At 43.5% G+C, this 22,357-nt stretch overlaps 1 protein-coding gene across 2 annotated transcripts in view; it reads right to left on the bottom strand.

The window, feature by feature from the left end:
• The window catches only part of LOC111875452 (neurotrimin), a 290,813-nt gene extending 269,961 nt beyond the window's left edge, over positions 1–20,852 (bottom strand). For both annotated transcript variants that reach the window (XM_023871718.2, XM_023871725.2), the window contains exon 1: positions 20,609–20,852. In XM_023871718.2, the coding sequence (XP_023727486.1) occupies positions 20,609–20,672 (64 nt within the window). In that variant the 5' untranslated portion in view covers positions 20,673–20,852. The remainder of the gene's footprint in view (positions 1–20,608) is intronic.
• Between the last annotated feature and the right edge of the window lie 1,505 nt (positions 20,853–22,357).

The raw sequence follows: 22,357 nt of genomic DNA, 5'->3' as shown, positions 1-22,357 counted from the left end.
TGTCAGCTTCTTTGCTTCTCGCATACTTAAGTACCCTACGTAAATTTAACACACAAAACACATCCTTTCATGTTCATATTGTCTGACTCATCAGTAATTTAACGACACTTCTATAGCTGCACATACTATATAGCGTCAATTGATACGGGGCCTGAAATTTATTAGCTCGAAGGATGTGGCACGGAAGAGCTGTCGCTTACACTATCCTTGAATTTCCCGGGAATGGTCAAGTAGGATTTGTGGTGAACAAAGTGGCGTTGGGGCAGGTTTTCTTCGAGTACTTTGGTTTCCCCTGTCAATCTCCATTCCACCAATTGCTCCATAATCACCCTCACCTATCATCTGGGGCTGGTACAACAGGCCAGAAGTGGCCGCAGTACAAGGGACTTAGTCCCACCCCACTAACATTAAAAAAGAAATAGTCACACCCCACTAGCAATAAAAAAAAATCTTGAATTCGTCAGAGCGTGCTGCGAAACTCCACCAAAAATCTTTGTAAGATAGCCGGTCGCAGATCGGCATTCGACTTTCTAAACTCTTGCATACGAATCCATTTTCATGTTATCCCTGACTTAACAGCTGCGATTTGGGGAGATGAGTGTCACAGCCCATACAACCACACAGCACAGAAATAACCCTCCAGTTCTAGCGTAGTTCTTACTTCAGTCTTTCCAAACCGACGAAAAAAGACAATTTAACTTAAGAAACTCAAATAATTTTCTTACAAATTACCTTCCCCTTCACATTCCAGTCCTGAAGAAGAGTGTGCTAGATTCCCCGCGTGACTACACCCCTCCAGTAATAACACCCTTACAAGTATGTCTCAGTATACTAGGAATTCAAATTACTGCTTGACAAGCGTTGGGGGTAATTGCGGACAATTGACCGCCTCTGCCCTGTCATTAACAACGCGATCATGCCCCCTCCTCAACACCGACGGCTGTCTTGTATTCATAATGAAGTCCACTGGTATGCTCATCCTCCACACAGAGACATAAGTCTGTCCTCAGAAATTTCTTCCGGAAGAAAGGTCAGGGTGTATGTCCAGGGCCACAGTTTCACGTCTTGGCGAGACAACGGCGGTGCATGAGGCGCAAACGCTGGGGCCCATCCCTCTCTTCATTACACGTTTACTACAGGAAGAGAACGAGATGAACACACACGGAGGGCCGTACCTGTCCGACTGTCCTCATGTTTCGTCTCCGAAACTAGTCGACTGATTTCGACGAAATGTTGCACTCGGAAGCTCTATAGTAAAAGGTGATGGGTGAATTTATTTTTGTTCGAATCGGTCTAGTACGGCTCTACAATACCGCTGAAACAAAACTTTTTATCACTTTTCTCAAAAATGGTACATGGCACAGAATTCAAATCTCATTCAAATTTACAATTTTCATTCGAAAGAGGTTTTCATGTACGCATTTACGATGATATATGGAAAACCTGTTTCAGACTGTACAGTATGAATCTGCAGTACCATTTGGTTCGAAACAATCGATTTGTTCGTGTATCTGCAATGAATAATCAAGGCCCCTGAGATATGCAAACCAGCAAAGCAGGCGTTAGGAATGTACGTGTATCTAATGCAGCATACATTTCCACTGCTCTCTGAATAAGATATACCTGCACACCGCTTTTTTCTTTATGGGGGGGGGAGGCAGAAAATGAGGTCTGGACCGGAAGAAATTCCATAGCAGTCTTCAGCAGCTGTAGGGATAAAACATCCCAGTGTCTGACACATTCCTGGTTCATGCAGCATTACAAAGAAATTCTTCTTGTTTACAGGAAATGCTGTCGAGTGAATTCAATTTTCTAGGTACGTTCTGGTAACTTACTTTACATGGAAGCGGCCTCCGCAGTCTAGGGGTAACGTTCCCACCTCATGACTCAAGGTACGCGGGTTCAAACCCGGCGGAGGTCGTGGAATTTTTAAGGGCGGAAAAATTCAGGGAACAAGTCCTCCGCGAGGGACTTTAAGCCGTGGGTCCCGTGTCGTAGATTTACGGCACGTAAAAGATCCTCATGTCTCTAGAGCCTCTGAGCAAAATTAGGCAACACATTTCCCGCCCAAGTAGTTTCATGCCTCTGGTAGATGGGGGAAATATCAGGTACCGAGGGCCGACCTCGTTGGCTGAACGGGGCTGATAGCACGCACCAGTACCGGTAGGGTATGGCGACAGTAGAAATTAAAGGGGGACGCACAATGGACCAATAACTGGTCTAAGTGCATGGGGAAACCCACTCCCTCTAATAATAATAATACTTTACATGGAGCCCTATTCTAATTTCAGTTCCCACAAAAATTACTATGAGTATTATTTTGGACAGTGCTCGTCCACTTCAACTTAAATAAAGTTTTAAAGAAAAGCAACGCAATGGTTATTACAAATGGTCGCCAGAAACTTATAAGACTTTGTCCACAAAAACTGCACACAATATAGAAAAACAATACGTCATATCTCAGCCTGTAGGTCCAGTCGTAAAACATGAACATCGAAGGGATCTAAGATGGTTATCTGGGATATTTTAAGATGAATACCTAATTAAACAAAAAGGAAATGTAATTCCTGACTTATCGGTGTGATATTTGCAGTGCGACTGGCATTCCCAGAATAGATTTGCGTCTCCAGTAAATGAACATAAGGACCAACGAGTTACGCAATACTGCAATCCGCACATTCGGACAAATGGGCACTCCGGTCGGATTACATCGCCCCGTTCTTGTTACGGTTGTCTTCGTTTTAAAAAGTGTACTTGCGAAATCATACTGAACACGTGCACATAGAAGGTAAGAGAGTAACAGCCCATGCCACATATCACGACATAAATTTTACAAATACGTTACTTCACATTTTGGATAACTCTACGGCCTTGGTATTCGTTTACTGAAGATAGAAACCTACTTTTTTTTTCTTGGAGTGGGGTGAGACCCCACTTGGTACGTCGGCCACCAACTGACCTATAGCACAAGCCACAAACGAAAGATGGTGAGTGTGCAGCAGTCGGTGGAATGAGAATTGGCAGGGGAAACTTAAGTACTCGGAGAAAACCTGCCTCAGTGTCACATCTGTTCACCACAAAACCCGCATGACCTGACCTAGGCTCGAACTCGGACCGCCGCGGTGGGAAACCGCCGACTAACCGCTTGAGCTATGGCACGGCCGAAAGCTACTGTTACAAAGCTTCATATCATTCGAAACATTGTGCCATATGCGACTTTTTTGTACGCGGGTCTTCTTTGACAAAATTAAAAAAAAAAATCTTAAAGAGCTAAGACATGAGTGTACGGACTGGATTAATCTGGCCCATAATAAGGGTCACTGGCTGACTCTCCTGAAGGCGATAACGAACTTTCGAATTCCATAAAATAGGGAATATTTCTGATCAGCTGAGCAACTATTAGTTTGTCAAGAAGACTCTGATCCTTGGAGTTATGTCACCTTGCAATTTGTATCCCCAAAGAGGATTCAGTATATTATGATCGACACTGTACCAATAACCCTCAAGTTCGGAACAGAGCCGTAGGGGTGAAGCATAAAACAAAAACACAGTCACTAGCATTCATTTCTTTGTAGCTGTCATACAAGTCAACCCCCTGTTCTTCACCCTTAGTTTCCTACACACTCTTAGCACATGACGCGACTCAACATGACTCACTTTGGGGTGGAGGCTGCTGCAGACATAAGGGTTCAGAGTTCGAGGCTATGGTAAGCATATGGTCACCAATCTCGGAAGTGAAATGGGGAACTTCTGAAAGTAAGAGATACATAAATCAGCAGTCATAACTAACAGTAACAGCTTCTGGGACGAGTGTCTTGTTCGGCAGACACGAATCTGCCAAATGCCACAAACGTGACAAATGTTCAAGGGTGTTTTCAGGCAAATACTGAGACAGTCAAGAAATTCCTGGTCCTTTAAAGACTCTGAAGTTTAAACACAGTAATGCACGTCTGGGTAACCCGTTGACTAGATGAGACACTACCAACTTCTCAACAAGGCTTCTGTTCCAGATGGTTGTTATTGTATCCCATGCTACATACCAAAGACTGCCTCTATGGTCTAGTGGTCAGTGTTCCTGGCTACAGATCCAGAAGTCCCTGGTTCGATTAGCGGCACTACCAGATTTTCTGAGAAGTAGTGGGCCTGGAACGGGGTCCACCCAGCCTCGTGAGGATTACTGAGGAGCTATAATTCAAGGAAATAGCGGCTCCGGTTTAGAAAACCGAGATTAACGGCCGTGGAGATCGTTGTGCTGACCACGTGACACCCTCTATCCGCAAATGTTGGCACTAACTTTGCCGATAAGCGGCGATAGCTCGGTCGGTATAGTTTGCTGGCGGACTACAGGCCACGGAGTTTTGTTTTATTTTTTCTACATACCACATCAACTGACGCGGTCGAATGGTTGGCTGTCTTGATCTGGAGGGCTCCAAGCCGGATTCCGGTTCGGAGGCCCCAGATATTTCGTAGTTTTCTTCAGTCTTTCCAGCCAAATTCTGGAGTAGTTCCTTTGGGCAAGCCAAAAGCTCTTCTTTCTACGCCCTTCCAAACACGTAATTCGTAATAATTCTTCCACTATAAGCTACATGGACTTAGCAGCTAAGACAGCGTTGTTATACGAAAATATGAAACATGACAACATGGTTCAATATTCAATCTAATTCAACTAACGAACTCAAGTAATTCGTCAGTTTAAGACAAAAGCACGAAAACATCGAATGTAAGCGGCATGCCCTCTCGACCCATTTGTTTCTTCGCTTTTTATTTAAAACGTGAATGTGTGCTGAGCAGCTGTACACTATGCAGACCCCAAGCTCCACTCCCTATCATTGCTATATAAATACACCGTCATTAATCGCCCTCTCCCAGACACAGTTAAACGCACTGTGCGTGCTGCGTCCCATTATGAATAGCTGGTGATGTAAAACAGCATCAGGCGGCTTCATTGTGACACCAATTAGACGGAACAAGCTCGAACTGGAAGTCCTGACTTCAGAATCTTCTGCCACGCACAAATAATTCAGATAACAAACACGTCGAATACAATGTGGGGAAAAAATATCTCACGTTAGTAGGACGTTTTCCGAAAGTTTTCTTCACGTCCTGCGCGAGATTTCTACTCACATCAATTTTGATCTACTTCACGGTGCAGTCTCCAAATAAAGCTCACAGTCACCACGCTGCAGAATATATCCCTGCTTTTGTGCGCACAAATGTTCATTACCATTTACTGTGTACAGAGGACATAACCAGAGCCAGTTGAAACCAGTCCATATCCTCACACCCTATACTTCCAACATTCATTTCCATATTATCCTCAGACGCCTATGTAATCTTAAGCGGTTAGTCTCCACAAGTCCCGCCCATGTAATGGTCCTTAATTACCTGGACGTTATCCAAATAAACTGCTTCAAGCATATTTCCATCATGCAGACCAAGTGATGATAGTGTGAAGGGGACGGGGCACTTCCTACACATGAGCTACGCCACTGGAAGGAAGGTGCTCTGTGACGAACAGGCTGCAGCTGAAACATCATTACAAGAGATCGAAACCAGAGATAACGGATTGTCTATTGTATTTACAAAAGCGACCTGAGTACCTCCCGTGGATTCCACCTGCAATGCAGGTAGGGAACACATCTTAAGAAGCGGCCTCTTTGTATTACCAGAGACATGCATGTATACCATCATTAAATCTTCTCTTGGGAAAATAATTTGCGCGGATTGGTTGGATAGAGCTGGCTCACGATCGTCTCTAGTGATTGGCTTCTATATTGCATTTGTAGTGGTGCTGAGCACTCGCAGTTAAATTGCGTGGCTGGTCAGAAGGTTAATCCAGTAGTTATGTTCGTAATCAAAGCTCCCTAAAACCTTAGTTCATACATACTGAATAGTGAAGTAGTTACGCCATTTCGCGAGCAGAGTGCAAAGTAAATAATAGCTTCATGCACTGCATAGAAAATAGGTCCAGAATATTTGGATCTACGAAAAATTAAGTTAACACAATTTATTTTTTCACTGGTTCTACAGCCCCCTTGGGTCCTGGTCTCTGATTTTCAGTTTCATGATCATTTTACAGATGGTAGGACTCCTTGGACGGGTGATCAGCCCGTCACAAGGACTCTACCTAAAAAACATGGCAACACAAACACAGGATAAACACATACACATACCAAACATCCATGCCTTGTGTGGGATTCGAACCCACGATCCCGGCTACCGAGCGAGCAAAGACAGTACATGCCTTAGACTGCTCGGCTACCGTGACCGGCAGTTAGCGCAATGACGGAGAAAATTACAAAGCGATGAGATGCTATTCTTCACAGAATGTCGTTATGGCCATTAACTCAAGACGGTTGAGCAGGCAAAACCTGAAAGCAGGACAACGCTTAGGAGACCTGTATGTATATGAGAAGACAGGCCACAAATGTTACAATGAATCAGAAGAACAGAGGATGAAGGTGTGGAACAGGTGGTTATAACTCAGAACTTGCTCCAAGGAGACGGGGAACTGCGAACATGTTAATGAATTTTCGGGTTCCATCAGCGGGATATTTCTCCACCGCCTCAGTAACTATAAGTTTCTCAGGACAGTACCTGCGCCATACTCTGTTCAGTTGTTTCCTGCCACTGCATGCCTACGTCATGGCCGAAGGTCTCTGGTTCCGTACGTTACAGACGTATTGTTGCATGTCTTCACGCTACAAACGTGAACACTGACGGACAAGTTTTAAGAGCGTACAGCATAGGAACCTTGTTGCATATTTAACTTCTTATGGAGGAAAATATGACGGTAATGTTTATTATACGGGGGAGAGTTAAGTAAATAGGTCACAAATGGATATAAAACGTAATACGTGTTATATTGGAGACTGGAAAGGAAAATTATTTCTCGAAATATCCTCCTCCAACAGTGATACACTTGTCCCATCGCTTTACCAGTGTGTCGAAATCCGCAGCATAAAAGTCCTTTGACTGTTGTCTCAGTCGCTTCCATACCTCCAATTCAACCTCTCCCGTCATCAGTAGCAACCGGACTTCAAAGAAAATGCACATTTCTTTCCTGCATCCAAAAAGTATGTTCATGTAGATATATGTATGAATTACTTCATTTCTTACAACTTTAGGCATGGTTTGATGGTGCATATAAATCCATATATTGCCTGTATTTATTTATGCTCCATATTTTCATTTTACAAATGTTATCATTACATTTTTTTTTTTTAATTTTATGTTCAACTTTTCTATCGTCGTCGTATGTATGACTCGCAACATTTCTTCATACAAACAGCAAGCTGAGTCTGGATTCATGCTTCTGATGCACTACCCAGGACGGGACTCCCCAAGACGGGAGTCCCCCGATCCTTCTACTCGTAACTTGCCTCATCCGCATACCATCAAAATGGCCGCGAAGAAATTAGTCGGAAGCGTATTCACATGTAGCTGCTATCAACGTAATACTATTCAACCGATTATTGGCTTCATTTATTTATTTCAGAAGTCTACATCAGGTTCGCTACGCTTTTCATTTGGAGCTGGGGTCATTCATACAAATATTAGTGGTCACTAGTCTGTGGTTAAGTTTGTTCAGCTTTTTGAAGTCATGCCGAAAGTGAAAGTAAGTCAGAAAACTAAATTACAGCTGTATCAGCGGGAGTTCGAAGGAGAGATGATAACTGTGGATAACAAAATTCTTTATTGCCAAGCGTGCGAAAAGAAAAGTTGGTTGTGAAAAACGCTTTCAAGTGCTTCAGCATTTGAATACTAACATATACAAAGAGAGTATTAAAATTAAAACCATGAAAAATGCTTCTGTTCAAAAATTGCTTAGTGAATTTTCTAATACTAGTTTTTCCACTTCTCTTTTAACTTGTGCGAAGCCTTTTTAGCGGCAGATATTCCACTGTGTAAACTAACCAGTCCCACTCTGAGAAACTTCATAGAGAAGTATACACAGTGCAAAGTGCCGGATGAATCTACTGTGCGCAAAAAATTACGTGAAGCAGTGTTACGATCTTACAATTGAAAACATTAGAGATAAGATTCAAGATAATTTTGTGTGGGTATCAATCGACGAAACACAAGATTGTGAGGGACGGTTTATTGCAAATATTATAGTTTGATCCCTTAATAAGAATGAACAATCTACCCCATATCTTCTTGCGGTAGAGCAATTTGAAACCACAAATAGCTCAGCACTTTTCGAATTTTTTTTATCGATCCCATGAATTTACTATGGCCGAATGGCAGTCAGTATGAGGGAGTATTGTTCTTTGTGACTGACGCCGCAAGGTCTATGACCAAAGCCGGTACTGCTCTTAAAGTTCTATTTCCAAATATGACACATTTGACCTGCCTTGCCCATGGAGTGCACCGTGTTGCTGAAACAATTCGAGCAAATTTTCCGCTTGTTGACAAGTTGGTGTCTTCTGTGAAGAAGCTATTTGTTAAAGCACCATATAGAAAAGAAGCATTTAAAGTAGTAGCACAGAACGTTCCACTTACGCCAGAAGCAATTTTAACGCGCTGGGGCACGTGGCTGTGTGCAGCGAGTTATTATACCGAACATTTAGAAACAGTAATGTCGTGAATACATTTGATCCCAAAAGTGCAGCATCAATTCAAATTGCCCAAGATATTCTAAAAAACGCAAAACTAGAAACTAATGTTTCCTATATATCTACTCACTTCTCTCATCTTCCATCCTCCATTTCTTCACTGGAGGCAAGCAACAGTAATACTACTTTGTATCAATAAGTGTATTCAAAATCGCTATTACAAATTGAATCCGGTTCCTGGAAGTGTTGGTGAAGTAGAAAAGGAAAGAGTACACAGCCTTCTTTCAAGAAACCCAGGATATGAACAAATTTGTGAAACTGAAAACATTTTAGCCGGTATGCGTACTGAACTGCCAAGTAAAAATCACTAACAGTGGAGCAAAAAGTGACTTTTGTACATGCGCCCCTAAGTTCCTATGAGGTGGAAAGAAGTTTTTCCCGCTATAAGGGCATCTTACGAGACAATAGGAGGCGACTAAATATGGAAAAACCTAAGAGAAATTGAAGGCTTAGACAGCTAAATTTGAGTACCATTGGTTTTTTTTAACTTGCAATGAAAAAATGTTGGCTTTTTTGCATGATTTGTATTTTAAGTACAGACTTTCACTGCAAGTGAATCATTCAGTGATTACATAAAATTAACTTATATGTTGATTTGTTGATCTTCAAATAATATAATATCAATTTTAATATTTCGTATAACTTTTTAGGGGGCATGCGGTCGCGTAGTTGGTTGAGGCGTTATGCTAGAGCCGGAAAGCTCACAGATGGCGGTGAGGTTGGCAGCTTTATGCACTGGTTGCCCTTTACCCCCAGGAAGATCCCTGGTATTCCTTTCTGCTAGAGGCTAAGTCGATCCCAGGATCATAGTGCGGCTGGAAGGACTAGGACAACTGAACAAACCAATGACCTCATCGGTAATCGAACCCGCGACCTCCCGGCTTGCAACATAGTGCTTCAACCAACTACACTACCACATGCACCCTCTCGATGCCAATAAAAGTACAACGAAAGGAAGAAATAAAAATGGATTTCATTATCGGTATACACTTTGCGTCCCCTCATTCGCGCTCTTGAAAATCGCAATTCATTTAATATTACTCTATGGAGACGCACTTACTGATTCTTACCACTATAGGAAGTCTAATTTCATAAATAATAGCATTCCTCTCTTCTCGTACATATAATTTCCATTAGAGAGCCATGCTTAATTAGGCACCACGCCATGAAGAAGCGGAGGCATAGCTCCAAGTATTCTTAACCCCAGCATTTCGTGAAAGTAAGCGGTCAGTTTCACTCCCTGTCTTACCTCACTATGGCAAAAGCCTGCGTGAGACCTCGAGAAGGTCTAGACGTGGTGAACACAAAAAAAAACTCTGTCCTTGCCAGGGATCGAAACCCGATCCTCCAGCCCGTAGCTAGGCATTACACCGAATGACTTTTGGAAATGTCTGGTGACATTTACATTGAGGCCTCGAGAAGGTATAGACGTGGTGAAGACAAAAAAAAACTCTGTCCTTGCCAGGGATCGAAACCCGATCCTCCAGCCCGTAGCTAGGCATTACACCGAATGACTGGTGTAAATGTCTGGTGTCATTCCCGGACGATACGTACACAAAAAGAATATACAAGAAGCAAATTACAGGGGCATGCAAAACAACTGAAAAAAAAAACTGAAGCCTAAATAAAGTTTATTGTTAAAAAGCAGAAAAGAGAACAAAGGAAAGAGACACGGAATTCATTACTAAGCCTAAATGCAATTAAACAGAACATCGGCGTGCAACATACTAGAACAGAGAATACGAAAAGAAAAACTCTAAAAACGAAACTGTTTTATCTGGATTACACTATAAATAGGTTTAACAGTATAGTGGCGAATTATTTATGTTTTCCTATCGAGTTTACTGCATACGCACGGTTCTTAAGAGGAAATTAAACCATTGCATAACATTCACAGTATTTATAGACAAGGAAGATCCTACATTCAAAGCTCTCAGAGCAGTAATTGTGAAACCGCCGCGACGCTGCGTCTTCTCGCTACGTCTGCCCACACTGCAACAGGATACAGACAACTGCATAACGAAGAGTTTCACAATTTATATTCTTCACCAGATATCGTTGGAATTGTGCAAATCAACGATGACATGGGCAGATCATGTAGCATGCGCGGGAGATATGAGAAATATATACGAAATTTAGCTGGAAAGCCAAAACAGAATAGACCACTTCGGAAACCTAGGTGAAGATGGAAAGATAATATTAAACTTAGTTAAACAGAAAATGAGAGTGTGGACTGGATTCACCTGGCTCAGGGTAATACCACAATAGATGCAGAATTTATAGATCACGTGACTGGTTACCAGCTTCTCAAACAGAACTCTGCTACTGGGGCTTGTGAGTTTTTTTTTTTTTTTTTTTGCATGGGACTCAGTATGGCCACTGTAGCAGAAGCCTTAATATCTCAGTCTCACAACTGGGAATTATACACTCAGATTTTTATGGCGTCCCAGAAACCACTGAACTTCTCGCATGCAAGAGGAGGACGCTTCTATCGTCTAGTGGCCACGTGAAGAATCAGACTGCTAGCGGAACCGACAAGCCTAGAGTACAAACAAAGTGTACCCAGATTATAGTAAAGTAAAATGTAAAGCTATCCCTGCAACAGGTCATGGACGCCCGTAGGATTGTGAGACGTCGAATCTCCCACATTTTCTAGAAACTCGGGTCACATGGAGGTGTGGTTGCCAACCTTACGTGCCGGCCGTTCTTTACCTCCGGGAAGATGCCTGGTCCTCATTTCTCTCAGAGGCTGAGTCGACCCCAGGGCCACAGTGCGGCTTGATTCTAAAGTGTTCTGACGATGGTGGATGAGAGACAGAATTACTGGAGTTGTGGACTTTTTCCATCGTCCAGAATTCTAGGTAATCGAAGACACTCTAAGTTATACAGGACACGGCGTTTCGGAAACTGGATCGTCGTGTCCTCTATTACCTAGAATTCCGTCCGATAGAAAAAGTTGAAAGATTAGGTCAACTGAAAAAATTCAATTACCTCATTGGAAATCGCATCTGCAACCTTCCCGCTTGTAGCATAGTGCCTTAACCAACTACACTACTGCGTGCCGGGGCGTGAAGCTGACCACTCACCTCCAGCTAGTGCCGAGGTCGAGAAAAGGTGGATCTATACATCTACTCCCCCATACGTCTTCATGGCGTAGTGCTTAACTGGTTAAGCAGAGGGACAACTTTACCCCAATGTGAGTCTCACGTGTGGACTTTCAACACGAACTGAACAAATTACTGCTTACTGCTAGGGCGACGTACAGAAACTGCCTGTTTCATGCTGGTTGCTTCCTTGGCTTAATTCTTCAGCGCTTGAAGATGGAGATATGTTCCTCCGAAACGTAGAATGACTTTCACCGAACTACACGGCGTTATATCCCAAAAGACATAACTCTTCACGTCCTGGCTAGGTTCAAACATTCTTGTCGCCATTAACAGCAAACGGAACACAATTTTCAGCATTTGCCGTAATCTGAGTTTCATCTGTAATGAGTTTAGGCCTGCACGTCTCTCGGTTTCTCTAGCAGTCAGTATTATCTCGGACCAAACATGTGCCCTATCTCAGGCGGTTAGTATCCGGCTTCCCACCGCGGCGGCCCGAGTTGGATCCAATTTCAGATCATGTGAGATCTGTGGTGAACGAAGTGGCAATCGGGCACTTTCCCTCCTAGTACTTCGGTTTCCCCTGCCAACTGTTATTCCACCAACCGCGCCATACAAACAAAACAAACTCCATGGTTTCAGTCCGCAAGCGAACTATACCGACCGAACGAGCGTCGCTTGTCGGCGAAGTTAGTGCCAACTTTTGCGGATAGAGGGTTTCCCGTGGTCAGCACAACGGATCCCCACGGCCGTTAATTTCGGTTTTATAGCCCGGAGCCGCTAATTTTCCATTCAAGTAGGTCCTCAGTTATCCTCACGATGCTGAGTGGACCCCGTTCCAGACCCACTACTTCTCAGAAAATTTCGTAGAGCCGGGAATCTAACCCGGACTTCTGTATCTGTAGCCAGGAACTCTGACCACTAGACCACAGGGTATTCTCTCTTTTACGTACACCTTAAGAGACCTCATATAAAACTTTTTGGGGCGGAAAGAATCGAAATATTCCGGTGGACGAAAAAGAAACAGAAATAATACTGTTCGTTTCGTCAACTAAACATCCTTCCCTGGTTTCCAGCAAAGATCTACAACATTATGTTGCCTCAAAAGACATGAGCATCCTCTGCAACGGGAGGTGTAGGCTGGTGCAATTACAGCTGCATGTTAATGTTTGCACAATTTCGCAATTAAAAGCCGGTGTAAGGTATATCGAAACGAAAAGGTTGAAACGTGAGGAATTGTTGTTACAAGAGGAACGTAGGCGAAACAGAGACGGCGAGTTCATAAAATGTGGAAACAGAGAAACAGTGCGGGAGAATTCTCTCATGAAAACAGAAGACTGAAGAAAATTCAAAAGGCTACTGAAAGGGGGGGACTCCGTGGCTTTTAGTCCGCAAGCGAACTATCCCGACCGAGCGACCGCCGCTTGTCGGCGAAGTTAGTGCCAACTTTTGCGGATAGGATAGAGGATCCGACTGAAAAATAATGAAGTCAAAAAATCTCCAAGTGACACCTCCGTCAACCAAGAAGAGTATTCAGAAAATACTTTCAAGTTCTCCAGGGAAGGACGACGTCGCTAGAACACCTCTACAAGGCTGCGACTGCAACGTGTTCCCTGCATTAATCTGTCGAACGTAGCTGATGATGCCATGACCGAAGCCGACAGCACTAACTGCCCCTCCCACCTCCTAGATAACAGATCCGTGACACATCCGTGGAAATGACACAGACGATACACCCTCTGCAAGAATTTTCTTCTCCATGTGCTGTCGTCTGGCAAATTGACTCATCAGAGAATGTCTCAGCAACGTTTCCCTCTCCACGTAACGGGAATTCATTTTCGAGCCCTCACCCTTGCTCTTAAGCAAAACTGTCTGACAGTAGGAAGCCAGTAGGCACGGGGTGGTGTCAGCCTCCCCCGCCCCCCGCCCGGCTGAAACCACAAGAAACATGCCTTGCTTTAGATACTTCGCAAATTATCCAGAAAATTAAAATATTCATAACAGATATCCAACATGAGATGTGGCATTTGGGACTTCGTCTTGTTGTGAACATGTGCTTGTTATGTAGACCCGACATGCACACACTTAACAGGAAGTATTGTAATTTCAAGAGGGCGGTGAATATAAAACAACATCCCTTAGAACAGGGTTCTATGAAAACTTGAGAGAACTGAACAATCACTCCTGTTAACATCGCTGATCCAGCATTTACAAACATACGTTGTTGTTTCCGTATGAGGTTCAAATAGACGCAATGTAGTGTTTAAGGTGGTTGTGAAGAGCAATATTTTTTGGGGATACAACTGCGTATAGTCCGTTGACAGGCAACGGTAGCGTTATATCCCAGAACACAAGGCTAAAGTTAAATAAAAACTCAACAAAGTAAAATTGCAACTGTTATTTTACTGGCTGTGTATAAAAGTGCAATGTACTGACACTTTTGTTTTGTTATCACAACTCCCTCGCCTATCACTGACTAGGAATTAGATGAAATTAAATGAAATTCACAACTGGAGGAATTACTCCGAACGGAGGGACTCGAATACCCAGAAGCGAACTACAGTGCCCTCTCTGATTCCTCGAAGTCTAAGGATGGCTGAAGAATCTGGAACAATAGAATACTAAGTTCATCCCAAGCCAGACGCCTGCGCAGAGCGAAACAACCCGGTAATGACCAACTGCTGGCTTAATGCTTTACGTGTTCATGTCAACACACTACCACACTTTATGTTAAGCTGCTGATACCAATAACAACAGACCAGGCAACTATAAAACCGAAGAAATTAAGACACGTTGAACTCACTGGCCTTGTTCATGCAACATCACAAACATCTGTTCCAGTCTGGGGTTCTCACAGAGGAGGCCATTAAGAGTTCTGAGATATAACGCCGTGTAGTCCGCTGAAATTCAACCGACGTTACGGAGGAAAATGTCACCTCCATCTTCAAGGTGGAAGCATATAAACCAAGCAAGAAACCAGCATGAAGTAGATAGCATTGTTGCCACCTTCGTGTTGGTCTCTGCTGACATGTCCCTCCGAAACGTCGGTTGAATTTCAACGGCCAACATTACATTCCAGAACACGGAACTCTTCACAAACATCTGTTCGATATCTCGTGTGTCCATATGGAACAGCAGCATACCTATGCTCACGTTTCCGGTGGTAATCCGGAAATTCAACACAAACTACTTTAACTTCCTTGCGTACATTCAAGTTACAACATTGCACTGGAAGTGCACTCCTATATCACGTCTTTCGCTAACCGAGATGATCACGTGCATTACAGGGTTTTACATGGGGGGGTAGAATGGACAGGCTATGCCTTAAGCAAGCATAAACACCAGGAATGTAAAATATATTATTAAAATTGTCCCTATGCTTAACTAATTAAACACTACTCCATGAAGACGTATGGGGGCGTGGATGTATAGACCCACGTTTCCTTGACCTCGTCTCTAGTTGGTGAGTAGTCAGCTTCACGCTCCGGCATTATTATTATTGGCACTACAACCCTTTGTGGGTCTTGGCCTGCTCTAAAAACTTTCTTCAGCCATCACGTTTTTTGTCTTTGTTTTCCAGTTAACCACACCCATGGTCCTCAAATCCTTCTCCACACCATCCATCTCTTCCTTGGTCCACCTTCTTTCCTTTTCCCTTTCCAATTTTACAAGCATTATTCTTTTTATAATTTCTGCCTTTTCTCTCCTTATAACATGCCCTGCCCATCTCAGTCTATTTATTTTAAGTCTTTTAATTATATCATTAAGTAGGGGGACGGGGTAGCGTAGTTGGTTGAGGCACTGCGCTACAAGCCGGAAGGTCGTGGGATCGAATCCCGATGAGGTCACTGGATTTTTCAATTTACCTAATCCTTCCAGCCGCACTATGGCCCTGGGGTCGACTCAGCCTCTAACAGAAATGAGTACCAGCAATATTCTTGGGGTAAAGGGCGGCCTGCGCGTAAGGCTGACAACCTCAACGCCATCTGTGAGCCGACTGTCTAGAAAAAATGGGAACCTCAACATCTCACAACCCTATGGGCCTCCATGGACTGTTACAGTGATACCTTTACTTAATTTCTTTACTTCTATATCATTAAGTAAACTTCCTTATTATAACGTAGATTATCCTTAAAATGTTTCTCTCAAAACCTCCAACAGTTGCTTCATGAGCCTTGCTCACAGTCCAGCTGACATTTTGTTCTCCTCTTTAGTAATTGTGATTTCATCAGTTTCAACATGCAATAATAACATTATGTGAAATATATATACATATTTATATATACATTATAAAGGAATGAAATTTAAAACCCTTACACAGCGAATAAACTACGAATTGCTATGGCTACATTTTAACAAAAGAAGCTAATTACAACACACCGCTATTCAGGAAAGGAATGGAGAACATGAATGGTTGACTCCGCTGAAAGGAACAGCCCCTAGGGCATGTTTAATGCTTGAAAGATCACAGGAACCATTTATTTCTATCAGAATATCAAACATCTCCAGTAGTCGCAAAGTAAACCTTGAGCCCCATAACTACAGAAATGCAGCTCATTGGCACAGCGGGAGGAGAAGCTCATTGGACCCCTCAGCAATCCTGCGTTGTACTCGGGACATACCGGGTGTCAGTCTTGGCCCGAGGACATGCTATTCTGAGGATTCATCATTTCATTCATAAAAGAAGCATAATAGTTTCACATTCGTCACAAATCAACCATTCACAATCAGACGCTATGCCCCCCCCCCCTTGCAGTAGATAATGTGTCATTAACCAAACGAACATTTGTTCCAATGTGCGCTGCCCGCTCAGGTGAAGAAGTGGTCACACGCGGTCGAGTGTACGACGTCAGCGCCCCTGAGGGTTCTCTTCCACACAATACCGCTCAGCTGATCGAAAGGAAAGTACCAGGAAAACTGGTTTCGGTTCCTAGAGCAGTACCCAACAATGTTACGTCACAAATGCAGTGTTATTTACTGGACTACGGTAAGGTAATCTGCAAACCTCCTGCATAAGATTCTACGAGCGTTTAGAGACTTCGTGTGTACAGTCATTTGTTCATTACATTACAGGGATAAATAAAGTCTTGGGCTCGAATCGGCGATGTTCTGATTGCCGCGTCTCGGAGAATATCCAGGTACAAGCACGAAAACTGTCCGTGCAGATAACCAAGAAGGAAGCTTACACGACCATTCTCGTGTAATTAACATTTGTCAGAGGGGCCGCGCCATAGCTCAAGAGGTTAGTTGCTGGCTTCCCACCGCGGAGGCTCGGGTTCGATCCCGGGTCTGGTCAAGTGGGATTTGTGTTGGACAAAGTGGCGCTGGGGCAGGTTTTCTCCGAGTACTTCGGTTTCCCCTGCCAATCTTCATTCCACCAATTGCTCCACAATCACCCTCACCTATCATCTGGGGCTGGTACAACAGGCCAGAAGTGGCCGCAGTACAAGGGACTTAGTCCCACCCCACTGGCAATAAAAAAAAATTTGTCAGAATAGGCAGCTTCTTTAAAGTTAATTTTGTAATAGAATTTACATTTGACTCATCTCTGCTATGCTGCACTATGTTATGGTGACTGTTCCGAGCCCGAAATTATGGTACTGTGCCTGTAAACTTCTCCTGACAAGTGGAACGTAGCCTCATCACTAAACACAACTTGCCAAGAAGTCTCGTAAGCAGATGCCTCGTTAAAAACGCGAAGCGCAATGTGTACCTCTTCCCCTTAACGTTCGGCTGTACGGCTTGCATGAATTCGAACCTGTAATATTTCACCCGAATCGTTTCTGCAAAAACATTCTCAGCTCAGCTTCTTGACTGCTTTTGTCTTTTCCTGCTTGGGTCATCTTTCGACCCTGAAGATGGAGGAGAAATATTTCTCCGAAACCTCGGGCTCCATCCGAACTATAAGTGGTCACAATCCAGGAGACTTGTACTCTTAATATCTAAATGTTCAGATGTACAAGTATTATCTTGTCCGACTGCTTCGTAACAAATTTCTGAAATGATCAAGATAATTTGTGCTCACCCTGTACTGCCAATTCAGGCTATCGTACATACTGCCGTAGGTACTGCATTCAAGATCTGAATGCTTTAGATGTGTGAACTCAATTAAAAACTGTCTTCTGTGTTTCTTTTCAATGGAAATTGTTTTCGTCATTTGTCATGGAACATCTTAATTGCCAAGATAAGTCTATTATGGACTCCCTGAGCCTCACAAACACTTAGGGTAAGGCCTATTCCTATCCCGTCACATCCGCACTCTCTTCATTCTAAATTTATAATCTTCATTCCTTTAGCCAACGCACTGGCATTTCAATAACCAGTGTCAGTGAAAGGCAAACATTCTGCCAGACAGCATACTCGTATGCCTCATCTTTCGTGGAATAAGGATTACTGCCACGTTCACAAGCGCCAACCACTGGATCCTATCAGCCAAATTAATCCTGTCCGCATTCTCACATTCTATTCCTGAAACCCCATTTTAACACTGTCCACTGATCAAAGTCTGCCTGTACGTCACTTCGCGGGCCGTCCCGCCAAGCAAGAGAGCTTCCTTCCGGCAACTGCTGACCCAGAGTGAGCATGCCACAATGAACGGGACCCGCCAAGTTATTTACAGGCAACAAGATGTTTCGGAAGTAGTCTCTCCCCTCCACATCTTCCTATTAAACTAATAAACATCATTCTGTAGTCTGCATTTACATACTGTAAATAGTCTAGAACAGGGGTGATCTGCTATTGCGTCGGGGCTGCATGCGACCCACACCTTTTCTTGTGACCTCTATGTGTATAACGCATCAGTACGGAACTTACAACCATGGCCGTTCCTATGGTACGCCAAATCAGGGCGAACATCTCATACCTGTAATTCGTTATCGCGGTATAGGCTTAAATTTTGGCTTCAATCAATTTGATTTGGTTGAGCAGGGAGTTCATAATTTGATATAGTTACAGTGGCAAACTCCCCCTTGTGCTTTAGTAAGACAGCGGATAGTCATCTGAAAGGAGTGCGACTGCTCGCAACAATCAACAAATGTTTTGAGATATCCTGGATGTGCCACCTAATTTTGGGAGGGGGAATTCGCCTAGAAATCCTTCAATAGAATTGCAGTACTTAGTGGTGAAACTAATATTCAAAGTCTCCGCTAGAACGCGCTCGAACTCAACGTTGTTTCGAAACCTGAGCTCTGCTGTATTTGTTAAATATCGGCCATCCCACATCAACGAGACGTTTATGTTGTTTATTACAGAAGTGAGTGTATGTATCGGGAAAAGTTTCGTGGACAAATGGCCATCAATTTCTCTTTACTCTAACACCCACTTCCGGCGTCATTTGGTACATACGCAATTCGTTTAATCCCTCCACTTCCTTAATAAATTACCGAAAACGATAATATTTCGTCGACTATAGATGCTCCCCTCCCAGAATATCAGTTCCAACTACAAGAAGTATTTATATACTTACTAATTTAATTAATGTAGATCTATACATCCACTCCCCCATACGCCTTCACAGTGTAGTGCTTAATCAGTTTAGCACATGGATAACTTTACCTTTTTTTTACTTATTTAATTAAGTTTGTTTTGGTTCTAGAATGTCCACATTATGGTCTCCACTGAACGCCTAGCCAGCAGTTTGGCATTTAGTGGCATTATTCGGACATACAACATGATTTAAACCTCCATAGGTCAGTAACCGGCCGATTTATCTCATATTACGACACTGTTCAAGCGGCACGGGTTACATGTCATTGAACGGGATGAGAATATACCACGAATACAAAGTAGGTAAGAAAGTTTGCGGCCTTAGCCCATCATATGATACGGTCTAGCATTCGTTTGGAGACTCAGAACATCTGCACTCTGTATAACCGGTAACATACGTAGTCGTGTTTCACACTGGGTGGGATCCCAACATGAGGCCGCTACGTCAACTTTCAGCAGTGTAATGGTGGACTATGGCTACCTCCATGTCTAGGACATATCGGCCCTCTTCAGTGACCTAATGGCGGTTGAACAGCCGCAAAAATTACCGTATCCGATAAGTGTTTCCTATCGCAACTGGGTCGCAATTCACAGAAAATGAACATGCAGAAGAGGCGTGTGGGTTGGGTGCGGATAGTGAAAAAGACTATATTTTAAGGAAGAAAAACGGGAATTCCCCCGGCTTTGAATAATCCCAGGCAATGCACTCTCGTATTTCTGGTGAAGGTAACCGTTAGCAAGCGAGGAGGATGAAGTGGACTTTGTTACGTGCACAAAAAACGAAGCTCAACAGCATTTTTGCTGCAGGCGATCTGAAATTTTATATCAAAGTTCGGGTGGGTGGGGTGCATTATGGTGAAATTTTGATTTAAAATCGAGAGAGCTACACTGCGGCAACATTTTGTTGGCACTGGAAGGGTTGCACGTGAAGCATGCAGTGCAATGTGGACTTAGGGTACCAACTCAGCATTTCTCCTACGACCGAGGAAAACACATGTCACTGAAGATCTTCTGGACGCAAATGGCTCCTGGCCATTACTTCAGCATTTCAATGTACGAATCCTAACCCTAGTCCTTTCCTGTGGCGCTGCCTCATTTCGAAAATTTTACAGATCTGATTATATGTACCTTGAATGACTAATGAACAACTTTTGCTACAGTACATAATACTTAAAGATACCGATCACCCCAAAAGGTAACATCCCTCCAGTCTGTAATTTCGCTCCCTGCCTCAAAGAAAACACACAGCATCTCCGTAGCCCATATGAAACAGCTGAAAACAAATGCCATTATTTTTCAGACCAAACGAAACCTTTCTATTCACTCTCCGGCTAACATACAGCGTTACCAACCCCCACGGTGTGTGGTCACTGATCTATAAATGATTACCGGTTATCTTACCTTTTTCAGCTAGCAGGCACATTAAAAATGCTAGAAAGACAGCCTCGATTGCAATGCGCGCCATTACAACACCAGATAAAATTATTCCGCCACACGCAAAACCACAAATTTTCTCACCACTTCTATACAAAACTTCCGACACTTTTAGCGCCTTAATACAACATCCGCCTACACAAGGAGTCACTAGCACATGCACGGTGCTCCGCTACTTCTAAAGCAGGCACCAGACTGAGCGATGTCTCCATGGTCGGTGTGTGGTGCGGCTTCGCCGGGTAGAACAACGCGCATCTATCTCGCGCAGTATATTACGTCACACGTACGTGTACTTTGTGTCACCTTGGAACGCAACATCAGTCTTTTAATTATTAATCAACGAGAATATCTAATGATTTATCCAGTATTTACTGCACTCTGGGGAAGGGGGAGGGATATTTTAGTGCTTGGTAAAATTTGGCCTGCTCGTGGCATTGTAAGGCACTGAACATTCTTGAAGCACCTGCTCGATTCCATTCCAGATCAATTTGATCGGTTTCTTGCCTGCAACCCAAAATCATAAACATAATCTAATTTGTGATATATGCTGAAATCAAGCTACATACAACTAGTACATGTCAGTGAAGGAAAGGAAAAGAAAGACTGAGGGGCTGGAAGAAAAAAGAAGGAAAATTTGGGAGAAAAGACAAAAGGAAAAAATCGAGGATGGAAGGATGAAATTAAGGAATGGGGGAATAAAAGGGAACGGAAGGGACACAGGTAGCTGAAATAATAGGTTCGACATAAAGGGATAGAGGATGAAAGAGAAGAAAGGAAGGACAGAAACGAATAAACGATGGAAGGATTAAAGCAAAAGCAGCAAGAAAGAAATGATTATCTAAACAAAACGGAGCAAGGGCAGAAGGACGAAAGGCAGAAAGAAGCAGAAAACCAGCATATTATTTTTTTTTACTTGGCACTACAGCCCCAGTGGGCCTAGGCCTACCTCCATGAACTTCTCCGTTCGCTTCGGTTTTTCTCGATCTTACACATACGGTATGACTCCTTGGGCGAGTGATCAGCTCGTCGCAAGGCCTCTACCTGTAGACAAACACAGAAAAACGCACACACACAAACTAAACTTCCATGCTCTGAGTGGGATTCGAACCGACGATCCCGGTTTCCAAGCGAGCGAAGACAGTACATGCCTTAGAACGCTCGGCTACCGTGACCGGCCCAGCATATCATTTTTTTTTCTTGGCACTACAGCCCCAGTGGGCCTAGGCCTACCTCCATGAACTTCTCCGTTCGCTTCGGTTTTTCTCGATCTTACACATACGGTATGACTCCTTGGGCGAGTGATCAGCTCGTCGCAAGGCCTCTACCTGTAGACAAACACAGAAAAACGCACACAAACATCCATGCCCTGAGTGGGATTCGAACCCACGATCCCAGCTTCCGAGCGAGCGAAGACAGTGCACGCCTTAGACCGCTCGGCTACCGTGACCGGACAGCATATCATCACCGGACCGAATTTAGACTCCGTATCTTCCATTCGACTGTACACGGCTCTGGTCTCATGAGGCACCAGTGTGTGTAATTATCGTTCAGCTCAGAACCAATGGCCTTTCAGCGTCACTTCGAGAAACGCAGTATCAATAATGTGCATCATGTGCTGATGGCACAAACGTTGCACTAGAGATCCATTGATTATAAGGTTATTTAATTAAACAGCTGCTATTTATGCATTTGAATACGGATATAAAACCTACGCAA

The sequence above is a fragment of the Cryptotermes secundus genome, unplaced genomic scaffold (genome assembly GCF_002891405.2).
Source record: "Cryptotermes secundus unplaced genomic scaffold, Csec_1.0 scaffold589, whole genome shotgun sequence".
Classification (NCBI taxonomy): Eukaryota; Metazoa; Arthropoda; class Insecta; order Blattodea; family Kalotermitidae; genus Cryptotermes; species Cryptotermes secundus.
The sequence above is the reverse complement of the archived record's forward strand: the minus strand, read 5'-3'. Positions and strand labels throughout refer to the sequence as shown.